The following is a 21,848-nucleotide window of genomic DNA, read 5'->3' as shown; positions in this document are numbered from 1 at the left end:
TTTTGTGAAAAACAAAGGAGCACGTACAGAGCTGCGGGGCTGTAAGCAGAAGGTGGTGCAGGCAAGGTAGGTGAGGAGGACCTGAGGCTAGAATAAAAGCAGATACTGCAGGGAGGAGCGAGTTGTGGTGCAACGGAGTACAGGGAGCCCAGCATCAGGAGACTGGGCAGCAAGAAGCACAAGAAGACCAGAGGGAGTCTTGCAGGTGGGGACTGAGAGACGCTGTGCTTTGCTGTCATCTGCATGACCACGGTGGTAACCGGACCCGCTGTCTGCTGCTACCTTCCCTCCTTCAAGCAATCTACACCTGCCAGCCATCATCTGCTCCATCCCTGTCCTGGGGAGCACACATCCTGCATTTTGCCTCTCCCTCCAATGGGACCAAGGAGGGTAGCTAAGAAATATATCAGTTGCTCAGCAACTTCTTGTTCCCTGAGGAGGACAACATAAGCTATCTGTACCAGCCTCCTGGGTTGTTCTTCTCTGCACAGCTGGAGGTGATCCTACCCTGGCTTTCTCCAGGCTCCCCTTGTTCAGCCTGCGGATCTTCTCCCCCTGCAAGACTCCAAAACCTCCATTTCAGAAAAGAAAAAAGCCACTGCACAGGGTGTGCTGACCCATCGCGGCAGGACGGTGCAGGACAAAGGCCGAGCTGAAGGGACATGGCATCGGGTTATTGATCACTGGGGAGACCTTGAGCTTGGGTAAATAGATGTCCTCCTCTCTACCCCACTCCATGTGTATGTGAGCTGGCTTGCGTAGGCGGGTGTGGGCCAGGCCTCACAGGCGGCAGCAGGTTTCAAAGGTAGGTCTGCAGGTCTGGGGGAAACCCCGTGCCTACCATCAAATCTTCTAACAAAGAGGCTCTTCTACTGCTGCTTCCTGCCCTCCTCCCCCAACCCCTCCGTCTGCGGTTCTTTGCTTGTGCCTGCTGTTTCCGAAGGGATGCTGTGACAGCGGAGAAGCGCACTTGCTCTCCTGGACCACCCAACCTGGTTCACTGGGGAGGAGATCCTCCCCAGGTGTTGCACAAAAAAGAGGCCCGTGGTAAGGAAGGGAAGGCAGTCTGTGCTGGTCCTGTTTGTGCAGCGTGCCTCTCCGGAAAGGTGCATTAGAGCAAGCAGATGTGTAGCTGATTGTCCAAGTACCGATCTTCACGAAGCTGGGTTTAATGTTTCAGAGTAAGTTACCCAGTGCTTATGTTCTGCGAGCATGTTTCTGTGTTGCAAGGCAGCCTGGAAGGATCAGGGCTCAGTAACTGGGGGAAGGCAAGGAGACCGAGGAAACCACTCTCCCCTATCATGTGGATACCATTCCAGGGTATCCACATCTGCAACAAGTTCCTCCTGTGCATTCATGCCCACACAGTCACACCTTTGCGCACCACTGGGCGCAAAGATGACTCGCAGACACGTAGACATGGCACAGGCATTCCCCAGGACCTCTGTGCGCTCCGACGTGGGTGCATTCACATCCCTTTCCTCTTCAGCCACAGAAACACAGAAAGCCTTTGAGGGCAGCCATGCACTGGGTGATGGCAGAGGAAAGGAGAAGGAAGGTGGGTGAGACAGGTAACCAAGATTAATGTGGCTCTCTTGGGCAATGGCATTTCTTATCCTCAGAGTCTGGGGCTGACAGAAGGGGTGCTGGTCAGGATGAAGCAAAAGAAGTAGCCTTGGTTAAATGAGGGGCAAAGCCAGAAGGTGTCCCCTGGCACAAGCAGAGGGTGGCAGAAGGGCTGGACATTGTTCAGGTGCTCTTTCCTCACTAGCTCAGCTAGTGAGCCAGTGCCAGCGAGGACTTAACCCTGGGACACATGGTCTGGTGGGAATGGCAAGGTTTGCTTACCTTTAGGGACCAAGAACAAAATGGCTCAGCAGGCAAAGTACAACTTTAGGCTCCCAGGCTGGGCTGTTGTGTGCAACTTCTGTGTGCATTTTGAGGTCATGGATTTTCTTTTGCATTGATTTCTAGGTCAATAAAATACTGGTTTTAAAACCATTCCCAGCCTGGGAGGACAATATATTTGCCTCTAGAGAAATCCATTATTGTACTCATTTGTGGTTTTGGCAGAAGCAAAACCCAGGAAACGCCTTTGAAAATTGAGGGGTTACCCAGGAGGCGTAGACAGGACAGTGTCCTGTAAGCCTGTCTCCCACTGAATTAGGAGTTCTACTCACATCTGCACTGAGTAAAGTCTTTGATGGTTAGCACAGAGATCTCTTGGGGCTATGGATCTTGGGAGAGGAGCACAGAGGTGGCAGAGCACCTCCAGACATAGATGTAAAGGGATGCAGAAAACCCAGCCTGACCATGGTGTGCTGTGTCACTAGATGCCCCTGATGGAGGCCGAGGAACAAGAGGAAGATGCCAACTCCCTCTCAAAGGACGGGTCAGAGACAAACTCCCGTGACTGCCTACGCTATGTGCCCCTTGGGTTAGCCTTTCTTTTGCTGGCTGGAGCTGCTGCAGCAACCTGGTATTTCCTAGGTAAAAATTCAACATGTTTTGTCCCTGCGTGGGAGGTGGATGGGGTATAGTCAAGGCAATACCCAGCCCAAAGTGCATTAGTGACTCTGGGTGATCTTTATAGACTCATACATAGGGGTAAACCCCTCTCTCCTGCATCTCAGCAAGGTAATCCAGTAGTGTCTTCTGTTGGCAGACTACAGACCATGGCACCTGGAACCGTCCGTCCTGCAGTTTTACTCTGGCAGCCTCCAGGTCCTCAATCGCCAATACTCCCCGGACCTTGGGCAGGTGGAGTCCAGAGCCTTCTGGTTGGAGTCAGCTAAGCTCCAGAAGATGGTGAGGGCAATTTAATGACCAGAGCTGGCCCAGAGGCAGTTCAGTGAGTAGAAAGAGGAAGGGGTCAGGTACCCCCATCCATGTGACAGTCTTGGTGGGTCTATACAGCAAGAGGGATCGAACATAGGGTTGGCCATAGGTCCTTTGCCACTGTAACATTGCACAATAGTTATCAGACGACATTCTCGTTGCAGCTGAAGGAACTCATTCGTGCCACAGAGCTGGGTCGATATTACAACTCGAGCACAGTGTATGCCTTTGGGTGAGTAGCACCCACAGCATTTTTGCTTCTTCGTGTGTGAAAGCTTACAGTCAATTGTATTCTGATTTCACTGAAATCTGGCCATGACAAACTGCTGCAGTCCCCACCATTAGGGTTAGGCTAGTCTGGGCAGTCCAGATCCAGAATGTTTCCAGCATGACAGAGCTGGGGATATTTTGAGATGTTCATTTTCATCTGAGGTCATGAGGAAAAGCCAAAACTGAGAAATTTTTCAGAGAGGCAAAAGTTCAAGAGAGGAAAAAAATCACTGTCAAGAATTGAAAAAAAAACAAAACAACCCTGGGCTTGGCATTCTCAGTAGAAACTAAGCAGCTGGAAATTAATTTCTCTAATTCAAGAAAATCATTTTATGGCCTGATTCTAGGCACCAAAAGGGAGAGGTCAGAATGCACGATGGAAAAGGTGTTCCAGCCAAGAAGCACAGTCCACCTGGGAATAGGATAAGAATGGAATGGGACAGATGTAGGACTACAGCTTTGCAGGTCATCACAGTAGATCAAGAAAGCAGGAATAACTTCCAAACTGACGTATACATTTGCTCCTGATTTTTTTCTATGGAAAATTGCACCTCTAAATTTGTCCTTCAGCTAAGGAAAATTCCAATTTTGATGTAACTCCATTTTCAACTGGGGAAAGAAAAGTTTCATTTGCTATTCTTCCTCTAGCCTGTTACTGAACAAAGGTTTGTTTCAACATCTCTTCCCCCTCCCCCAGCCAATTTTCTCTGCCAGCTGGTTGAACAGAGCTTTCCCAGTCACAGTCTTCTGCAGCTTGAGCCTGCCCAGCATTAATGGCTTGTGGTAAGGTACAGAGTCATAAATCATCCACTTGTCACCACTGGGAGGTGAGACAATGAAGTCTTGAGCATTTCTTTTCAACCTCTGTTCAGTAATAACCAAAGGTCACTTCTACCTGAAATGAGACTACTCATCAGACCAGTCTTGATTAATTATCACATTAATTTGACCACGTATGGTCATCACTAAAGCCAGATGGCATAAAATGGCTTCTTCCTCCAAAGGACTGAGCATTAACTAGCACCATGGATGTAGCAGCTTTCATGGTCCTCAGAGTTGTTCCTCTGGGTCACAGCAGCGCAGCTGGCAAGTCCACGCAGAAATGTTGGATGTGTGGAAAAACAGTGGGGGGTTAATCTCTGGGGTTTGCCTCTCTAGTGATTCTGGAGAGGAAGAGAGAGGATATTTAACATGCTATTTCTCTGTTAGGGAGGGGGCTCTGACCTTCTTCTTCTGGTTTGCCCTCCAAATCCCTGAGAGTCAGCAGAAGGAGGTGACTGCTGAGAAGGTAAACACAATGCTCCACCAAGAGCTCTTCACCAGCTTCAACAGTTCGGGCAGCCTGTCCTACCAGACAGAGTACAGAGTGAACCCAGACTCACTGGTTCTGCTGGGTAAGTACCATCTGCTCAGCTGTGGCCTGAGCAGTCAAGAGAAGGGAGATTAGGAGAAGAGGCCAGAAGTCCCTACTAAAGGGGGTAGAGGAAACCCGAAGAAGATAGGGAAGAAGTGAGGATCAGGAGATACAATTACACATTTTTTTTCCTGATAGACAAGAACTGAAGTATGATTAAAAAAAAACATTATTCCTTTGAAGGATTAAAGGTTACTGGGGACACAGCTGACCAAAACCAGCTAGGTAACACTTTTTTTTTTTTTTCTTCCTCCTTCTCCCACCAGTTTTGGCTTCTGTGGAGTAAGATCTTACATGGGTCATGACTTTGATCAGCCCTGCTCAAAAATAGCAAGCAATTAGGTTTCCTGCTTTCCTTTGGGAGATTATTCCAGGCTACTTGATCGCAAGAAGAACAAAGGCGTTGTACCTGAGTCACCACTAGTCTTACTCTGAGACAAAGCATTGTTGCCACGTCATCTCCTGACATGATGTTAAGGATTGTCATTGCCCAAAGTGAAGATCATAGCCCATTCAAAAAGCCATCCCTACAGAACTTCTCTAAAATAGGTGTTAGATAAAGGACTAGGCACTGTATCTATATTCAATGCATCCAAGTCCAATGGAATTTGTATTTGGTCTTTAAAATGAGACTTAACTTCTCAGACTGATCTAATCCCTCTTACAGAACCCCAAACATCTTAAATACATTGTGTTTCTTCTCTCCCCTTGCTACTCTCATTTCCAAGTTTCTTCTTCCCGTGAAATGTTACATCTCCAAGTTTTTTCCCCCAGGCATGTTATCTCGCATTTTTCTAAGGCGAATCTTATTTTAATCTATCCCACCCATATTTTCTTTCACTTTTCACACCACGTCTCAATTGTTTTGTTTTGGGGGTCATTTTTTTTTGTAACCCCAAAGAAAATTTGATTTCTTCAAAACCATTTTCAATCTCTCATCCGGAACATTGTGTTAAGATCTTATTCTGAAGCTGCATTAGCATCTCATGAAGACATCTCCTCCCTCAGTTACCATTAGTCCCTTACTACTTCTTATGATTTGTTTCCACCATACTAGACCTTATGCTCAGCCAATCTAAATTAACTTTCTTAAGAAAGATATCATAAGACAATATGCTAAATGCTTCCAAGTCAGACCATTTTCCCTTCGTTTACTCACTTCACAATGTAACTCATAAACAAATAAAAAGGATGGTGCCATTTTTTTAGCTGTTCCCAGCTCCCTCTTATTCCCTTTGCACCTGTTTCACTGTTTTATTCATTTCAGCAGACCACACTTCTTTCTATTTTGGAATTAACACACCAGTTGTAGATTCTCCAGCTCCTTCTGCTTTCCCTAGTCCTTTCCTCCTCCCTCTCCAGTCAGAAGCACAGCCTAGCAACTAAGGCAAAAGCCAGAAACCTCTTCACTGCTGAGCCAGGGTGACCTCAAGCCAGTGACTTAACCTCTGGCTTCATTTGCTCTGCAAAATTGGAGTGAAAAAATAGCTAGCTAGTAGCAAGTCATTAGCATTTCATTGCTTTCTGACAGACTCATTTGCTGACCTGCGTAGCTTTAAACATCAAGTTTCACTGCAGCCTGCTTTAAGACACAGAGCTGCAAACCACTGACTAGCGCAGGAACCTCTCCAACATCTCCAGTGCTTTATTTTCACTAACAGCTACACTCGCCCCAGGACACTAGCCTCCCCTTCCGCCCAAAGAGTTTCAGAACATCATTCTCCTTACAGGAACCCAGTTTTATTACCTTCAGTTAAAATCATACTTAATATCAGCTCAGCATACTCCTTCCCTGCAGCACGTGAGCTGCTCTAGGGGCCTGCCTTATGCCTGCAGGATCATCTTTTCCACAACATCTGTTTTCACCGTGAAAAAATTGCTCAGCTCTCCCCACAGAATTGCAAGCTCTGCTTAGGAACTACAAAAGACCAAAGCCCTGACCCAGGCAAGCCCCCAACAGCAATTCTCACACCCAACTGATCTCAGAGTGCCTTTTGTTTTGGCCATTATTCCCAGTAGCACCTGATCTCTGGCCGCTCCCAGTTCAGCTGGGACGCTGGAGCAAAGCCCAGATCTCCTAATAGCGTTGTCCACCCTGTGACTCTGTTTTGCAAAGATTTGTAGTCCTTGGTGGTGGCTTTCTCTGCAACTCACTTCTCCAGAGGTGGACTCTGCAAGGATGTTGAGTAGCTTACCAATCAGTGGTCATTTAAAGAGACCTCATTCCCCACCCTCGGTAACTCCCATGCATTTCAGTGAGGGTTGTTTAAACTGGGAGAGCAAGGGAGGGGTAAGGAGACGGTGGGTGAAGGCTCTGGGAAGTGGGATTGAGCCCTGTGGTGTGGCTGGCAAAGGAGAGGGGTGGCTGGCAGAGGCAATGCCCAGCCCTCCTGTGAAGGGGAAGAGGTTGTCCTGGAATAGCACACAAAAACGAGCGAGGAAAAAAGGCAGAGAAGACCTTGGTGGGCTGGAGAGCACGAATCAGAGCTGCTGGATCTGGGGCAGAGGCCAGAGAGATTTCCCAGAGAGATGAGGTAGGGAAGGCATGACTGGAACTGCTCTCTGAAAGCAGACAGAGAAGCACCTGGAGTGTGCCCCGTGTCAAAGTTTTAAGGGAGCCATTTATGTAGGAAGGGAGTCATCACCTGCCATTATAGCATTCAGATACTGCCAGTTTATCTTTTTGTTTATCTTCCTTTATATATTTCCTTTCTAACAGAATCCAGTGTGAAAGACATAGTAGTGCTGAAATCCACGCTGGGTAGGCTATTTTTTCCTTTCCTTTTGAGTTTGTGACTTTGCGGGAGGGATTTTTACAGGGGACAGAAAGTTTCTTGGTTTCCAGGAGTTGTAAATCCTGGGAAGGGGAGGTGAGAACAGTCGCAAGGGAGCACCAGTGCCGCTGCTTGGCCAGATCCAAACTACATGACGTGGCTACTTGCTGGACCATTCTGAGCATCCTGACACCTCTGCCCCAGTAGCACACCACTGTGCAGAGACACCAGCTCCCAGAGGCAGTGCAGCCACCTTAGTAAAGTCTTGTCCCTGTCCTGATGACTCCTGTCAAATAGCTTATTGTACTGGTAAAACAGTGCTAATTCCAGGCCCTATTAAATCCTATTGAGTGGGGTGGGAGTTTCCCTGCATGGCTCTGCACAGGATGTGGTGTCAGTCATTTAGGAGACTGTTGTCTAAGCCATGTTTGAAGGTGCTTCCAGTAATTTCAGGCAGTGTTGTAAGTGCTGTGGCTGGCAGCTTGCATTAGATATACTATTGGAAACTCACCTTTAAGCTCACTTTTACTCAAAAATCCTGGACTGGAAGCCTGCCGAAACCTGGAAATCAGATGAGGAGGGTGTAAATCCAGGAAGAATATGGGGGTGATAGGAGAAAGAGATGAAAAAGAAAATTAAGCCAAGGGAAGGTAACTGCACTGTGCTGATATTTAAAGCCTGAGATAGTACTGGCTTAACCAAGGAAGAGGGGACAGTTCTTAAAGAGAGAAACTGGGACACTGGTATGAGGGGACCTGTGCCACTGCAACATATGTAAGAGGAAACTTAAATCACTGGCATGAGTCAGCCTCACCCCGAAACAGGGCTCACACTGATATCCCAAGTGACAATCACATATCTTAAATATCCCTTACAATCACTCCTAAGCCCCTCTTTCCCTCCATTTGTATCACCCTGAGGATTAAATCCCTCTATCTTTCCCCTGGATTCAGGTTGCTACAGATACAGCTATGTCCAGGAGGATGATGTCCTAAGGCTGGAGGGCCCTGACTACCTGGCCTCCAGTTGTCTTTGGCACCTCCACGGCCTCAAGGGCTACATGATCAAGCTACGCCTGGAATGGACTCTCCCGGACTGCAGGGACCGCCTGGCTATGTATGATGCAGCTGGGCCCCTGGAGAAACACCTCATCACCTCGTAGGTAGCTCCTGAGCAGGGCGAGCACGGCGGGGAAGCCGGGCAGGATGGCACGACACACCACAGCAGGGGAAGGTGTCAGACTACATCAGAGGAAATTCTCTTTGATGCAGAACCTGCCTCTCGCTGATCAGCTGAAGTCACTGATGTGGGATATCACACAGCCAGCCGTGCAGTCTGAGAGATTAAGGCAGCACAAGCTGCCTCTCTGCTGGCCCTTTATTTGATTCAGTTAGTGCCTCACAGCAGGCCTGTGCTGTGGATAACACAGACCTTCGTTGTCTCTCTTTCTTGTTCTTCTCTTCCGTTTGTTTGTCGCTTACTTCACTCCCATCCTTTTATCTCTTTCCCCTCAGAATCTACGGCTGCAGCCGGCAGGAGCCCGTTGTGGAAGTCCTTTCATCTGGCCCTGTCATGTCCATTGTATGGAAGAAAGCAATGTACAGCTACTATGACCCCTTCATCCTCTCAGCACAGGTGGTGCCTCTCAAAGGTGAGGAAGGCTGGAGGAGAGCGGCCATAGATACAGGAGAGAGATGGGTTATCTCCTACAACTTCACCACTCCTAGAGGTGCTGCATCCCCACTAGGAGCAGAATTAACTTGAGATTGCAAGGGTAGAGGTGGTCAGTAAAAAGCAGGTTAAATGTTGCTCACCTGGAGTCATAAATTAGCATCTGGCTCAAGTCCTTACAGCCCAGGCTCTGGCAAGCAGAGACTGAGTGATCGTGATACTCTACGAGAAGGCCAAGCTATCATGCATGGACAGACTAGATGTGGCCTGGACATCATGTCCAGACGCACCTGCAGATAAATCTCAAGTCAATGGAAGAGTCTAAGGCAGCAATATACATTTACCCTTCTCTGGACAAGAGGAGGAGGCTAAAAGTCTTGCCAGGTAGAAGTGGCCCTTTGAAGGTGTATGGTGGAACAACCCAGTCACCTTTAGTATCAGGCCTTAGAGATCCTTTTCTGCCCTCCTACAATGGTATCCCCAGGCCGAGGTTGAGCTGACAGGTGGCCGGGCTTTGAATGTCTGTATTTACAGCCTGCGAAGTGAACATAACTCTGCGGGAAGACCTGGAGCTGCAGGGGAAGATCGGCACCCCACACTACCCCAGTTACTACTCGCCCAACACCCAGTGCAACTGGCACATGAGGGTAAGAGCCAGCTCCCACAAGAACAGCCCCCGCCTCCCTGAAAGCCACATTGGGGGGGGGGCTACAGCCAGCGCTGTCAGTCAGATCATCATGGGAAGCAAGCAGAGGGTGGCAGCCTGCCTAACCTCCACGTAATGTGAGTTTCCGAAGGGGGAGGAGGCTAATATTGCGTGCTGTGGCGGAAATGCCGTAGCTGAGGAGGAATCTGAAATTTGGTCTCTGGAGGAGTTCTTCAAGGCAGAACCAGATTGCTAGGAATTCATAGGAATTACCATGCTTTGAGACCAGAGGCAGAGGCACGCTGGGCTGCAGCGTGGCCCCAGGTTAAATGGTTCTTCCTTCTGGCCTGCGATGTGTGAATCAGCAGCTCGCCACTTCACGTCTACCCTGGCTGCTGTTGTTGCACGGAGTGGGCTGCAGCACTCACAGGAGCCGTCTCCACTCTGCTCTGGTTCCCCTCGCCTGCAGGTCCCCTCCCTCGACTACGGGGTCACCCTGTGGTTTGACGCCTACGCACTCAGCAGACAGAAGCACGACCTGCCCTGTACCCAAGGCCAGTGGATAATTCAGAACAGAAGGTGTGTGCTGGGGTCCTGGTTTCTGTCTCTCACTACCCACCTGGAACTAAACTGGGATTAAACCTCTGCAGGTTCCCTGCTTACTTCAGCCACCAGGTCTGAGGAAGGAAAAGCCTATCATCACACTCAGTGGCCACTGTTTGTGCTGGTGCCTCTTGCTTTTCTACTTCTTTTTCAGCCTCTCTTGCCCACAGGCTCCCCCCCAGTGAGCACATTTCTTACAGATTTCCTTCCAGCTAGCAGCCTGCCTTGTCTGTCTTGCTGTTTGCATCAGGCTTCCTAGTTTTCTCCTGTGTGTGTAACCTTGGTGTCCTCCCACGTCTCCTGTGTTTGCAAATCTGCCTGTCACCACCTCTGCAATATTATCTGTGCGTGCCATTGCTTTGCATCCACCTCCGTACAGATCTTTCACCTAGCTCCATATCCTCCTGCTTTGACTACAGCCAGTTCCCTCTGCGGGACTTCCCAAAATTAGCATCCATACGTAGCTGGGGCTGCTGCTTACCACCGCCTAGGTGCAAAGGAGCAAGAGCTGCTGTGCTTCCATTTCCGCAAAGCAGTCTCCAAGGTGGATGGACCTATGGCTTTCTTTTTCCTCCCACTTACTGCAAAATTGCCCCTTTCCCTCCCAAACTTCCCCCAGCCCATCTCATTAACTTCCTCTCCACTGCTCCTGTGGGAGTAACTTCTTTTCCTCTGAAGGGTCTGATCCAAAAGCTCTGTTCCCCTGGTGTAGGATTTCCACTTTTTCTCTCCCTGCCTTCCTCTCTTAAACAGTCAGTGCCACAGTTTCTACAACATGGCTTCTTTGGGAAGATAAACGTAAGAACTGAATTGCTTTGTGTGGCCTGAATTCATCACTTGCCCAGAAAGTGGGAAATGCCCAAAGATAGTAGGATCACTCTGGATCTCATGCCATATTGAAAGCATTTTGCCTTCCTGGCTTGCCCCCCCCACCTAGTCTGTGTGGCCCCCTTACCACCCAAGCCCCGCTAAGCCCCCTTGCCCCACTTTGTTGTCTTCTCCTCCCTCCCTGCCCGTGACATTTACTCCTCAGGTTGTATTTACTCTTCAGGTTGTGTGGCCTGCGGACCCTGCAAGCCTACGCTGAGCGGATCCCAGTCACTTCCTCTGCTGATATCACCATCACCTTCACCTCACAGATCTCCTTAACCGGCCCCGGCGTACAGGCAGCTTACAGCCTGTACAACCAATCTGACCGTAAGTTCAGGCTCCTCCCTGCTCCCCAGTGGGGTGGTGGCTACCAGCAGCCCCTGTGCACTTGGCTTGTGTCAGGAGAAACACAAGGCACATCCTGGGAGCCCCAGCTGCCATCTGCCCCTCAGGCACGTGCTCACAAATCAGTGATGCACACACCACCGGTTTCCCAAAAAGAAGAGGCATTTACGTGCAAAGATGCTTCTGCACATGTGGCCCTGTCTCATGTTGCCAGAGCATCCATGTGCCAAAGCCCAAGGTCCGAGAGTTGTCTACAGCCTCACTCCTGTGCTCACATCATGGACTGGCCTTGGGAATTCAATGAGAGACCATTTCTGGCTTGAAGAGATTTCTATTTTGATTATAAGAACTCTTACAGAGAGCGGTTTCCTGCTCACCTTGGAATTTGTGCAAGTGAGAGACAAATAAAACCTCACACAAATACACATACGCACAGATGCAAATGTATGACCATAGTCTGTCTTTCCAAGGTTTCTCCATCTCCATCCTAAAGGGTGCCTGTAATGCACACCAGTCCCTGAATGCGTGCACCTGCCAACACGTGTCTAACACCAACCCCTTCAAGGCCCCAACCAAGTTTTAATAACAACTCCAAAGAACCTATTTCAGCTTTCCCACAGCACTCAGGAGCCATGAAACAGCACTAAACCAGAGGTATAACACACCAGGTGGGTGGTCGCCCTGGTTCTTGCCCGTTGGTACAACGGGAAGCAGGGAAAGAGCCCTCCTTCTCCTGGTGCATAGCCTGGCTCCATTTGCCCATGTTTGAAGTGGATGACGTGGCAGATTTTGGGGAGCGCAACGAGTGCCACCGGCACGCTGCCGCAGCACGCGTGTGGTCAGGAAGGTGTGCAGCTCCACGCCCCACTTTTCAAGCCACGGTGCTCTGCTGCAAGAAGGTTTCCAGTCACTGGGGACTAACTACTCTCTGGTGGTTTCACAGCCTGTCCTGGGGAGTTCCTGTGTTCAGTGAACGGCTTGTGTGTTCCAGTCTGTGACGGGATCAAAGATTGCCCCAATGGGCTGGATGAGAGAAATTGTGGTGAGTGATTTCTTCTCCCCGCTGGTCCCTGGTCTCCTGGAGCCCCTTGCTCCTCCAAATGTAGGGAGAGATGGAGAGGGTTCATTTGGCCTGGGTACAGCCTTGTACCACCCCTGCGGGACCTTAAGCCTCTGCATCCTTTAAAGCTTCGTCTTTCTCGGGAAGGAGCAGCAATGCTTCTTGCTCCTGTGCACAACAGAGTCTTCCTGGGAGAACCCCCTAGTATCCATGCACCAAGAGCTCCAGGCAACCTGAAAGAAGCCCCCTGCCCAGGCTGTCCCCCACCTCGTCCTGCTTTCTCCCCACCCAGGCCTGACAATCAACCTCAGCCCTGGCCTACAGCCCCCTCTGCTGTCATACCACTCGGCATCCCCCTCCCAACCCTCCCACCTTGCCCACACCTCCCTAAGCCCACCAGCTGCCCTGCTCTCTCCCGTTTCCCCCCAGGCCATTTGTGATACTTGATCTGTACAGTTCCTCACCCATATATTGTGCTCCAGTTTGGGAGCATCTAAGTCCTCATCCAGTCATCAGTTCTTTACGCCAACAGCAGTTAGTGCTGACGCAGACACTGTCCCCAGCATTCCAGACTCCTGCAAAACCCCGTTCTCACAGGAACAGCTATTCAGGCTCAGGCATGACACCTAATTAATCTGTTTTCCCATCCCTTGCGTGAGGTGGGGGGCTCATCACATTGCTGCCATCACTAATTTTTCATTAGTTGTCCCCTACAGATGTGTTTTCACAGACAAAAAGATCCCTGAACCACTAGAGACTGGCCAATTCCAAAAGACTCAGAGGAAGGTATAGAAAAGTCTAAAGTAAAAGGAAGGAGAAATCTTTCTCAAGGAAGTTTTTAATTTAGTGCTGGAAATGTGAGAGCTCTCACAGGATCGCTGTAGCTGGGTTTTGTATTCTCTGCAGTCTTACTGATGGTGCACTGTCAATCATCCAGCTGTCTGACATCAGGGCTTGCTTGTTTCCCTCATGGATACATGTGCATCCTTAAGAATATCTAATCCTTTCTTGAATCCTGTTAACTTTTTGGCCCCAGGAATTTCTTGTTTCATTCAGTTCCACAGGTTAACACAGACAAAGACTAAACAAAAGAAGTATTTGTTTCTCAGTGTTTTCAAACATTCCTTTATATTTGAAAAAGAAAATAGAAACATCATTATTTCCTTCCTTTCTTATACTCTTGTCACTGATGCATTTCTGCTTACTTACTCCATGTCTGTATGGAACAGTCCCTGCCTTTAAAATCAATGTTCACATTTCCTCAGACCTTCACATGCCTTTAGTCATCTGGAAGCCTCATGCTAATTACCGAAGAAATTATAGTCATTGCAGGAAGAAAATGCCCAGGAGGTACTGGCCCATCATGTTTGGTGTTGCACATAGATACACACAAACACAGGACAAGTTCCTGCTATGAAAATGTATAATCAGAAGTCAAACTCTGTGATGGGCCTTAGGCCCATCTCCATCCTGAGCAGCTATCAGAGCTCATGGACATTGAGGAATCCATTGGTGTTCAGGACTCATCTGTATCAGAGAGCAAGGAGAGCAGCTGCTCTGTAGGGGAAGGTGACACACAGGCTGAGGGTAACAGCAAGGCAGGAGGAACAGTGACCTCTCCAGACAGGATGCAGTCCTACAGAACCTGAACAAGGCAAACAGAGCAGGTCTGGTGATGGTGGTAACACGGGTTCAACCAAGAGCCCAGTGATCACAAGACAAATCCATGGTGATGAGGCAGGTCTGAGGCCAAGCCAAGAAGCCAATGAAAGTTATGTCAGCATCAGCAAGGTACAAGGTAGGGTGCACTCATACCTACAACATAGATCAGGCAAAGACCAACAGCAAAGACCTCAGATCAAAGGCAACTTAGGACAAGAGGAAACAGCCTCAAGTTGCGTCAGGGGAGGTTTAGATTGGATATTAGGAAAAAATTTTACACTTAAAGGGTTACTAAGCATTGGAACAGGCTGCCCAGGGAAGTGGTTGAGTCACCATCCCTGGAGGTATTTAAAAGATGGGTAGACATAGTGCTTAGAGATATGGTTTAGCAATGGTTTTTATCAGTGTTAGGCTAATGGCTGGACTAGATGATCTGAAAGGTCCCTTCCAACCTAGGCAATTCTATGATTCTATGATTCCTGAGCAAAAGGAAGCCAGGGTCCTGCTCTGCATGGCAGTCTCTTTCAAGACTACACAGTTGTGCTAAACCAGAGCTGGTCTGAAGCACAAGCTGCCAAATCCTTATGAAGTGCGGGAAGAAGTTGCAGAGCCTACTGGTGCCCTTACAGCCCTGACCTCACGCCTGACGCCTTGCCTTGCATGCCTAATTCCTGGGTGCTTCCCTCCCGCGCAGTGTGCCCTGCGAAGTTCCAGTGCCGCGAGGACAGCACGTGCATCGAGTTCAGCAAGGTCTGCAACCAGCAGCTGGACTGCGTCAATGGGAGCGACGAGGAGCAGTGCAGTGGAGGTAGGGAGGGGACGGCGCTGGGCTGGCAAACACCTTCCCTCACGCTCAAGCCAAGGCTGTTGGTAGCGTATTTCCCTCCTGAGAGGTAAGGGCACCAGCTGGAAGTTAACGTGCCTGACCTCCTCACAATGTTTGCTCTGTAGATGGCCAAGCTTGCTCAGGAAACTCCCTGTCATCATTTACGGAGTTCCCCCAAGTTCTCTGTTGCCTTTTTTTTCCCCACTCAGAGGAATTCAGCCTGTGTTTGCAAACTGCCACCCTCCCTCAGCCCTGGCTCCCCTTCTTCTTTGCAGGGGTCCCCTGTGGTCCTTTCACCTACCGCTGTGAAGACGGGACCTGTGTGAAGAAACCCAACCCCCTGTGTGACACCACTGCAGACTGCAAGGACCTGTCCGACGAGAAGCGCTGCGGTGAGGAAATGCTCAGTCGCACGTCAGCCCGGCAGGTTCAGGATGCCACATAGCTGCAAGTCACCCCTCTTCCCACTGCCACCCCAGCACAAGCACTCACCCTCCCTTGTTCCACCACCGTCTCCCTACCCCAGCCCCGTGGCAGCAGTGCCACTGCAGGATGGGTGGCAGCAGCCACGAGCCGGCTCTCTGTGCTGAGCTGTGAGCCGGCGTTTACTCTTTGGACAGCTGCTCCCCATCTCCTTCAGGCAGAGGCATCAGGCCAGGCAGACGAGTCTCACAGGCCAGGTCCTACCCCACGGGCTGCCTGTTGGACCGCTGTGCTGGCTTGTGTGAAGTAATGCCATCCTACAAGGCTCCAGCCAGGAAAATCACCCCTGACCGCACGGTCGCTGGCAGGGAGAGAGCTCGTGTTTTGATTTCCCTGCTTGGTTTTTCTGGAGCCTCGGTGGGCAATGAAAGGGAACAACTGCGAGGGTCCCTCAACAGGATAGCAGGTAGCACAGACAGGGCACCGCTCTGAAGGGTGCTGTGCAGGTATCGGCAGAGATACGTGCTGGGAGGAAGTGCACGCTAGACCTGTCCTGGACAGTAAGTACATAAAGCATCTGCTGGCTGGGTAAGGCAAGGGATTAGAGGTCAGTCTCTTCAGTCAATTAAGTAGGAAAGTAAGGGCAGGCACAGTATATCGTGTTCCCTTCCTCCCCTGAAGTACCTGTTGTGTCTCCTCCTCCTCCTCAGACTGTGGGCTCCAAGCCCCTCTCAGCAGGATCGTGGGTGGTGCGAATTCTGTGGAAGGGGAATGGCCGTGGCAGGCCAGTCTGCAAGTTCGGGGACGCCACATTTGCGGGGGAACACTCATTGCTGACCGCTGGGTGGTCTCAGCCGCACACTGCTTCCAGGACGAGAGGTAAATGGAGAGGGGAGCGTGCTGGGCAGGAGAAGGATTTGTGTTGCTTTCCGTGTCATGTGTGATGGGAGGATCATCTGGCTTGTGAAAATGTCATGGGGCAGCCACACCCCTCATCTGGCACCTGTGGCATGCTTCTCGGTGCCTTGGAGCTGGAGGAAAGGGTACGGATACGTACACCGTTGTTTGTCTGGGCATGCGGGGGAAAAGGGGCAGCGCAGGGATTCACAGAGCAGCTTTGTGAGGGCAATGGTAATGGAAGACACTTCACAGCTCCACCTTTGCTTTGGCTCTGGCTTGTCCCCATGCTGTCAAAACCATGTAGGTGTCAGCGTGTGCTAGGATGGGGCCAGGATAGCATTACCTGTGGGGGATGCTGTTTGAGTCCCCTGCTGCCCACCCCCAGGGTCTGCCCTTTCAGGAGGAAGCACAGTCTCTTCCCCAGTTCCTTCCACCCCGTGTACGTACCACAACAGTAGCAGTAACATGCAGATCAAGGGGGTTCACCCATTCTTTCAAACTGGGAAGAAGTGAGGAGGAGGAAGGTCCACAGCTGTGCTGGGCAACAGGGCTGGGTGAGAGAAGGAGTGTCCACCCTCAGGCCCAGTCTCCACCTCCTCCAAACTCCCCTTTTCCTCTACCAGCGAGACACTGGGGATCCCCCACCTTCCCAGCTACTACTGCTGGAATTCCCCAGCTGCCCTTCCCTTCTGATGACATGTGAGCTTGGGGAGGAGGAGCTGCTGGTCATCCTTATATGGTGACACCAACATTGGTAGGACTGGAGCTGCTTTGCAGCTCCGCTTCTCACCTCACCCTGGTCCTGCCACACTCCTACTTGAGTCCTACAACCCTGCAAGGAAGACCACCAGCACTGGGGGCAGGCTTTTTGATGAATTTGCGTGGGATGAATTTGGCCATCTTAGAGATTCTCAATGCAGGATGGATGGAGATAGCACAGCCCTGTTAGATGGTGTACGCATACGCATGTGAGTGTCAGGGAGAGAATTTCAGTGGGATGAGAGTTAAGAAGTAAGGGGGGAAATAGAGTAATTTCTTTAAAGGGCTGTCGTACCTTTTAACTCTGAGCTGCTTTTCTTGCTTCACTGACTCTTATCAGTTTCTCAGAGCTTGCTCCCCTTCTCCATGTCTCCTTCACCTCACAGTTTTGCTTCATCAGCTCAGCTCTTGCTCTCTGTCCTACCATAGTCATACCAAGCAAGCCCCGCTTGCTTGTCTAACCTACATATACCTTTTAGCCTGCTTTGCTAAGGGAAATAAGTAAATATGAGCAAATTGCCTGTGTGTAGGAGTGTCTGCCCAAAGTTGATTCCACTGTACGAGCACGGCAAGGCATCAAAGAGATGTCCCAACTTGTTTCTTGAAATCAGTAAACAAATTAAAAAAGAGGCCGCTCTGAGGAGATGATCATCCATATCAGATACCCTTCAAAAGACTGTGACAGAAGCAGCCACGGTCTGCCCATACTTCTCTGTTCATGTGATGAGTTATCTTCTCTGTTGCATCCTACAGACTGGCTTCTGCCTCCATCTGGACTGTTTACTTGGGCAAACATTTGCAAAATGCCACCAGCCACACAGAGGTATCCTTCAAGGTGATCCGCCTCTTCCTCCACCCTTACTACGAGGAGGACAGCCATGATTATGATGTGGCCCTGCTCCAGCTGGACCATCCTGTGATCATCTCACCCTCAATCCAGCCCATCTGCTTGCCCGCCCCTTCTCACCTCTTTGAGCCTGGCCTTCATTGCTGGATCACTGGCTGGGGAGCCCTCAAGGAAGGTGGTAGGTGCAAGGTCTTTGCTGGTGGCCTACTATAGCAGAGCCGAGGTGGAAACATAGGTTCAGATGTGGGGTAGGCAGAATAGACTTCTGTTCACCCCAAAGCATTGTGACTCCTTCACCCCCTTTGATTTGGGGTCACAGGTTGGCCAAAGTTACCAGTCGAGCGACCTGAAACCTCATTTGGAGAGGCAGGCATGAGAGTCTGGTAAGCTATATGGGGACAGCTTGTGTTCCTTCATCCAAAGACTAGAATAGCCCTTCAGGAATTAGGGGTCTGACAAGGGTCTATTCAGCTGCGGCCACAGCATGGAGCAGACCCAGTCCTAAAGCCCAGCCCCATGCCTACACGGACACGTGGGCTCCTCTTGTGTGATTCCCCAGGAGCAGAGCCTGACCAGAGAAAGTAGAGATGAAAAACTGCTCTTCATCAAACCAGGACTGGATCAAAGAATAGAATAATAGAATCATAGAATGGTTTGGTTTGGAGGGGACCTTAAAAATCATCTAGTTCCAACCCCCTGCCGTGGGTAGAGACACCTCCCACTAGACCAGGCTGCTCAAAGTCCCATCCAGCCTGGTCTTGAACATTTCCAGGGAAGGGGCATCCACAGCTTCCCTGGGCAACCTGTTGCAGAGTCTCACCACCCTCGGTGTAAAGAATTTCTTCCTAATATCTAATCTAAATCTCCCCTCTTTCAGTTTAAAACTGTTACCCTTCGTCTTATTGCTACAGTCCCTGGTAAAGAGTCCCTCTCCATCTCTCCTGTAGGATCTCCTGCGGACACCTGTCTGAGGCCCCTGCAGCAACATTTTCCCCATGTCAAAGACCCTAGGACTTGGGTCCCCCCAGTAACACCTGTAGCAGTAAATTCAATGGGAGCAGTGCAGGGTCTGAGTGGTGTCCCCTGAGGATCATGCTGTGTAATTGTTAGCTTGCACCCTGGTACCATTTTGGCCACATAGCACCCACACACTCCTGAGGGATGGCATGGGCCAAGACCTGTTCCCATGGGGCAGTACAGATGAGTCCATTCTGTTTTGTGAGGAAGAGTTTAGCTGTAGGGGCATGACCCTTCGTGTCGCCTCCCCATAGGACCAACAAAGAGGTGCAGGCTGTTCTTTAGTGGTGCCTGGCACAGGAATGTAGATGTGCTCACCCAGGTCAGCTCAGTGCCTTCACTCACACTCATACACTTGCTCCAGTTGCTTCCTAAATGGAAATACTCACGGGTCTATCCAGAAGCAGACACTTTGCTTTGCATACTTAACCAGAAGAACTTAACAACCATTTTAATGAGAAGTAAATCCAAAACTCTAGCATCCCAGAGATTTCCTCAAATAAGAATCACCCTCGTTCCAAAATCTGAAGTGCCCACAACATATTCCTGTAGGGAAAGGGACTGCAGGGGAATGTTGCTCCTTTCATGCAGGTGAAACGCTCTGCTGAAGGTCAGAGACTGTGATGCCAGTGGAGAGCAGAACAGTAATTCAGATGGCAGCTGTCAGCATGCAGTCAGATAGGCATGGACTAGGGGATCACCATTGGGAAGGTCCACCATTGCTAACCTGCACTGCTTTTGGTGCTCTACCCCTCAGGGCACATCAGCAATGTTCTGCAGAAGGTGGACGTGCAGCTTATCCAGCAGGACATCTGCAGTGAAGCCTATCACTACATGATTTCTCCCAGGATGCTGTGTGCTGGGTACCACAAGGGCAAGAAAGATGCCTGCCAGGTAACAGAGGAGTTGTGGGATCAGGGTTGACTACTGGAGGTGGGGTGTGTCCCAAGTCTCCCAAATGCTCTTCATAGCCTGAAATGAGGGTGAAAAGACCAAAAAATGCCTGACTACCCCAACCCTTCCTCTGGTTTAAGTGGCCAACAACAGCTCTGAGGACCACTTCTCCCCAGCATCTTTGCCTTAGACGGGATCCAAACACACTTAAACTCCCTTTCTCATTTCAGTCCATTCTGCGATCTTTACCTCCCACTTCCAAGTCTACATCAGTCTCTTTCCCCGTCAGCTTCATTAGCATCTGTCACACACAGTAACCTGTTTGTTTCTTCATTACTACCAAGCTCAAGGAATTCGTCTGTCTCCCATACCTCCAGTTATCCAGTTAAATTCCACCAGCTCTCCATATATTGCTCTCCATGTATTTGGAAATGACACATGGAGCAGAAGGAAACAATACAGCTGTCAGCTTCTTGAGAGCTGGAGGAATTTGTATCATGAAGGAATGCAACAATGGGTTGGATGTTTGCACTGGAGACTGTTTTTGACATCTGCCTAAGGTACAAGGGATGTTGCAGATGTCCCAGGCATGAGTTGGAGGGATACAGGAATCTGCATACAGAGAGACTCAAAGCCGGTGTAATCATACAGCAGGAGAAGCTGGTGGATCACCATCACCCCGTTTTTCTTTCCTTTTCTCTAGGGTGATTCTGGAGGTCCACTGGCCTGCAAGGAACCCAGTGGCAGGTGGTTTCTGGCTGGTTTGGTCAGCTGGGGAATGGGATGCGCACGTCCAAATCGCTATGGAGTATACACCAGGATCACTCAAGTGCTGGGCTGGATGAACCAAACCATGAGCTGAGAAAAGTGCATCTCTGCCTTCTCCCCATCAGACCTACGCTCACATGGCACTTGTTCTTGATCTTGCTCACTTGCCTCTCAGAAAGAGTTTCTGTGTGGGATGTTGTCATACCCAGGATGCTCTTCTGAGCAGGGTAAAAAAAAAAAAAAAAGGCTGCCATGGGGATTGTAGGAAAAAGCAGGCAGACCCTTTTCCCCCCTCAGTGCTTCCCAGGGAGCATCCCAAGTTGTTTTTAGACCATCCATCCAAAAGAGTTGGAGGGGGACAGGGGGGGACAATGACACGGCACACAGCCATGGTCCCAAGTTGATGATTTCTGAGAAAAGGAATAAGGGGAGCTGAACTTTCCATGAACCATGTGATTCAGCCACAATCTTATGCTGGAACATTTGCTGAAAGAAAATGTGACTGATGTAGTTAGAGATTCCAGTAACTGTGAAATCAATCTGCCTCCCTCTTCCTTCCTGCTGCTCGTCCTTCTTCCCCCTTCCCCTCCCATCACTCCTCCTCTTCCATCTCCCTAATTACTTCTTTTCTTAGCTGTCGTGTGCTGCTCAGCTCAGCCAGGCAACTCTTCACGTCTAACTGACTCCCAGGCACGAGTCCAGCATCACACCCCCAAGCGCGTGCCCTGCCTCCCTGCTGGAGCAGCACCAGCCTCCATCACTGCACTTTCCTCAGGGAAAGGCCCCGGCCCCTCAGTAGAAACTCTGGAGCAGCCTCCCATCCCCTTCCCTCAGCCCTTCTAAATATCTGTAACATGAGGGATTCTCATCTGCTTCCATCTCCTAACTTAGATAATCTAGGAGGTGAAGGAGAAGGCTTCAGGGCACAGGGCTTAAACAGTCATTGCTATGGGTTTGGTTTTTTTACTGAAGATATACATCTATATATGTGTGTGTATATATATACAATGGGCCACTCTCTGGAATTACAAATAAAATTAATTTGAGGGTTTTTTTGGCTCGAGTTTGCCTTACTCTGTTAAAAATTGTCTTGGGGTTTGTAGCTTTTTGACCAAACTCCAATCCTGGCACTGGGAACTGGCAAAAGCTTCCACACCCCTGGCCCTCCCTCTCGGCTGTCCCCCAGGCACAGTGGGGCCAATACGCTAGCTAGATAGGTGGTCCTCACTTATTCTTCTGATTTAGGGGCGCAGATACTAAT

At 49.9% G+C, this 21,848-nt stretch overlaps 1 protein-coding gene across 5 annotated transcripts; it reads left to right on the top strand.

The window, feature by feature from the left end:
• On the top strand, positions 1-21,628 carry TMPRSS6 (transmembrane serine protease 6). Of its 5 annotated transcripts, none has more exons than XM_063322099.1 (18): positions 1-704; positions 2,334-2,490; positions 2,666-2,808; positions 3,003-3,070; positions 4,318-4,502; positions 7,242-7,283; positions 8,250-8,454; positions 8,811-8,947; positions 9,502-9,614; positions 10,083-10,192; positions 11,268-11,413; positions 12,375-12,473; positions 14,848-14,961; positions 15,255-15,371; positions 16,113-16,281; positions 17,815-18,086; positions 19,683-19,819; positions 20,523-21,628. In XM_063322099.1, exons 2-18 carry the CDS (start codon positions 2,334-2,336, stop codon positions 20,679-20,681), a joined length of 2,373 nt encoding a protein of 790 aa, XP_063178169.1. In that variant the 5' UTR covers positions 1-704; the 3' UTR covers positions 20,682-21,628. The 5 variants fall into 5 exon arrangements, with proteins under 5 accessions (XP_063178169.1, XP_063178161.1, XP_063178180.1 ...); XM_063322091.1 differs by having other exon boundaries at positions 1-805; XM_063322110.1 differs by having other exon boundaries at positions 23-66.
• The last annotated feature ends 220 nt before the right edge of the window (positions 21,629-21,848 follow it).

The sequence above is a fragment of the Chroicocephalus ridibundus genome, chromosome 1, assembly GCF_963924245.1.
Source record: "Chroicocephalus ridibundus chromosome 1, bChrRid1.1, whole genome shotgun sequence".
In the NCBI taxonomy this organism is placed as follows: domain Eukaryota; kingdom Metazoa; phylum Chordata; class Aves; order Charadriiformes; family Laridae; genus Chroicocephalus; species Chroicocephalus ridibundus.
Note: the sequence above shows the minus strand (reverse complement) of the source record. Positions and strands in the feature narration are given on the sequence as shown.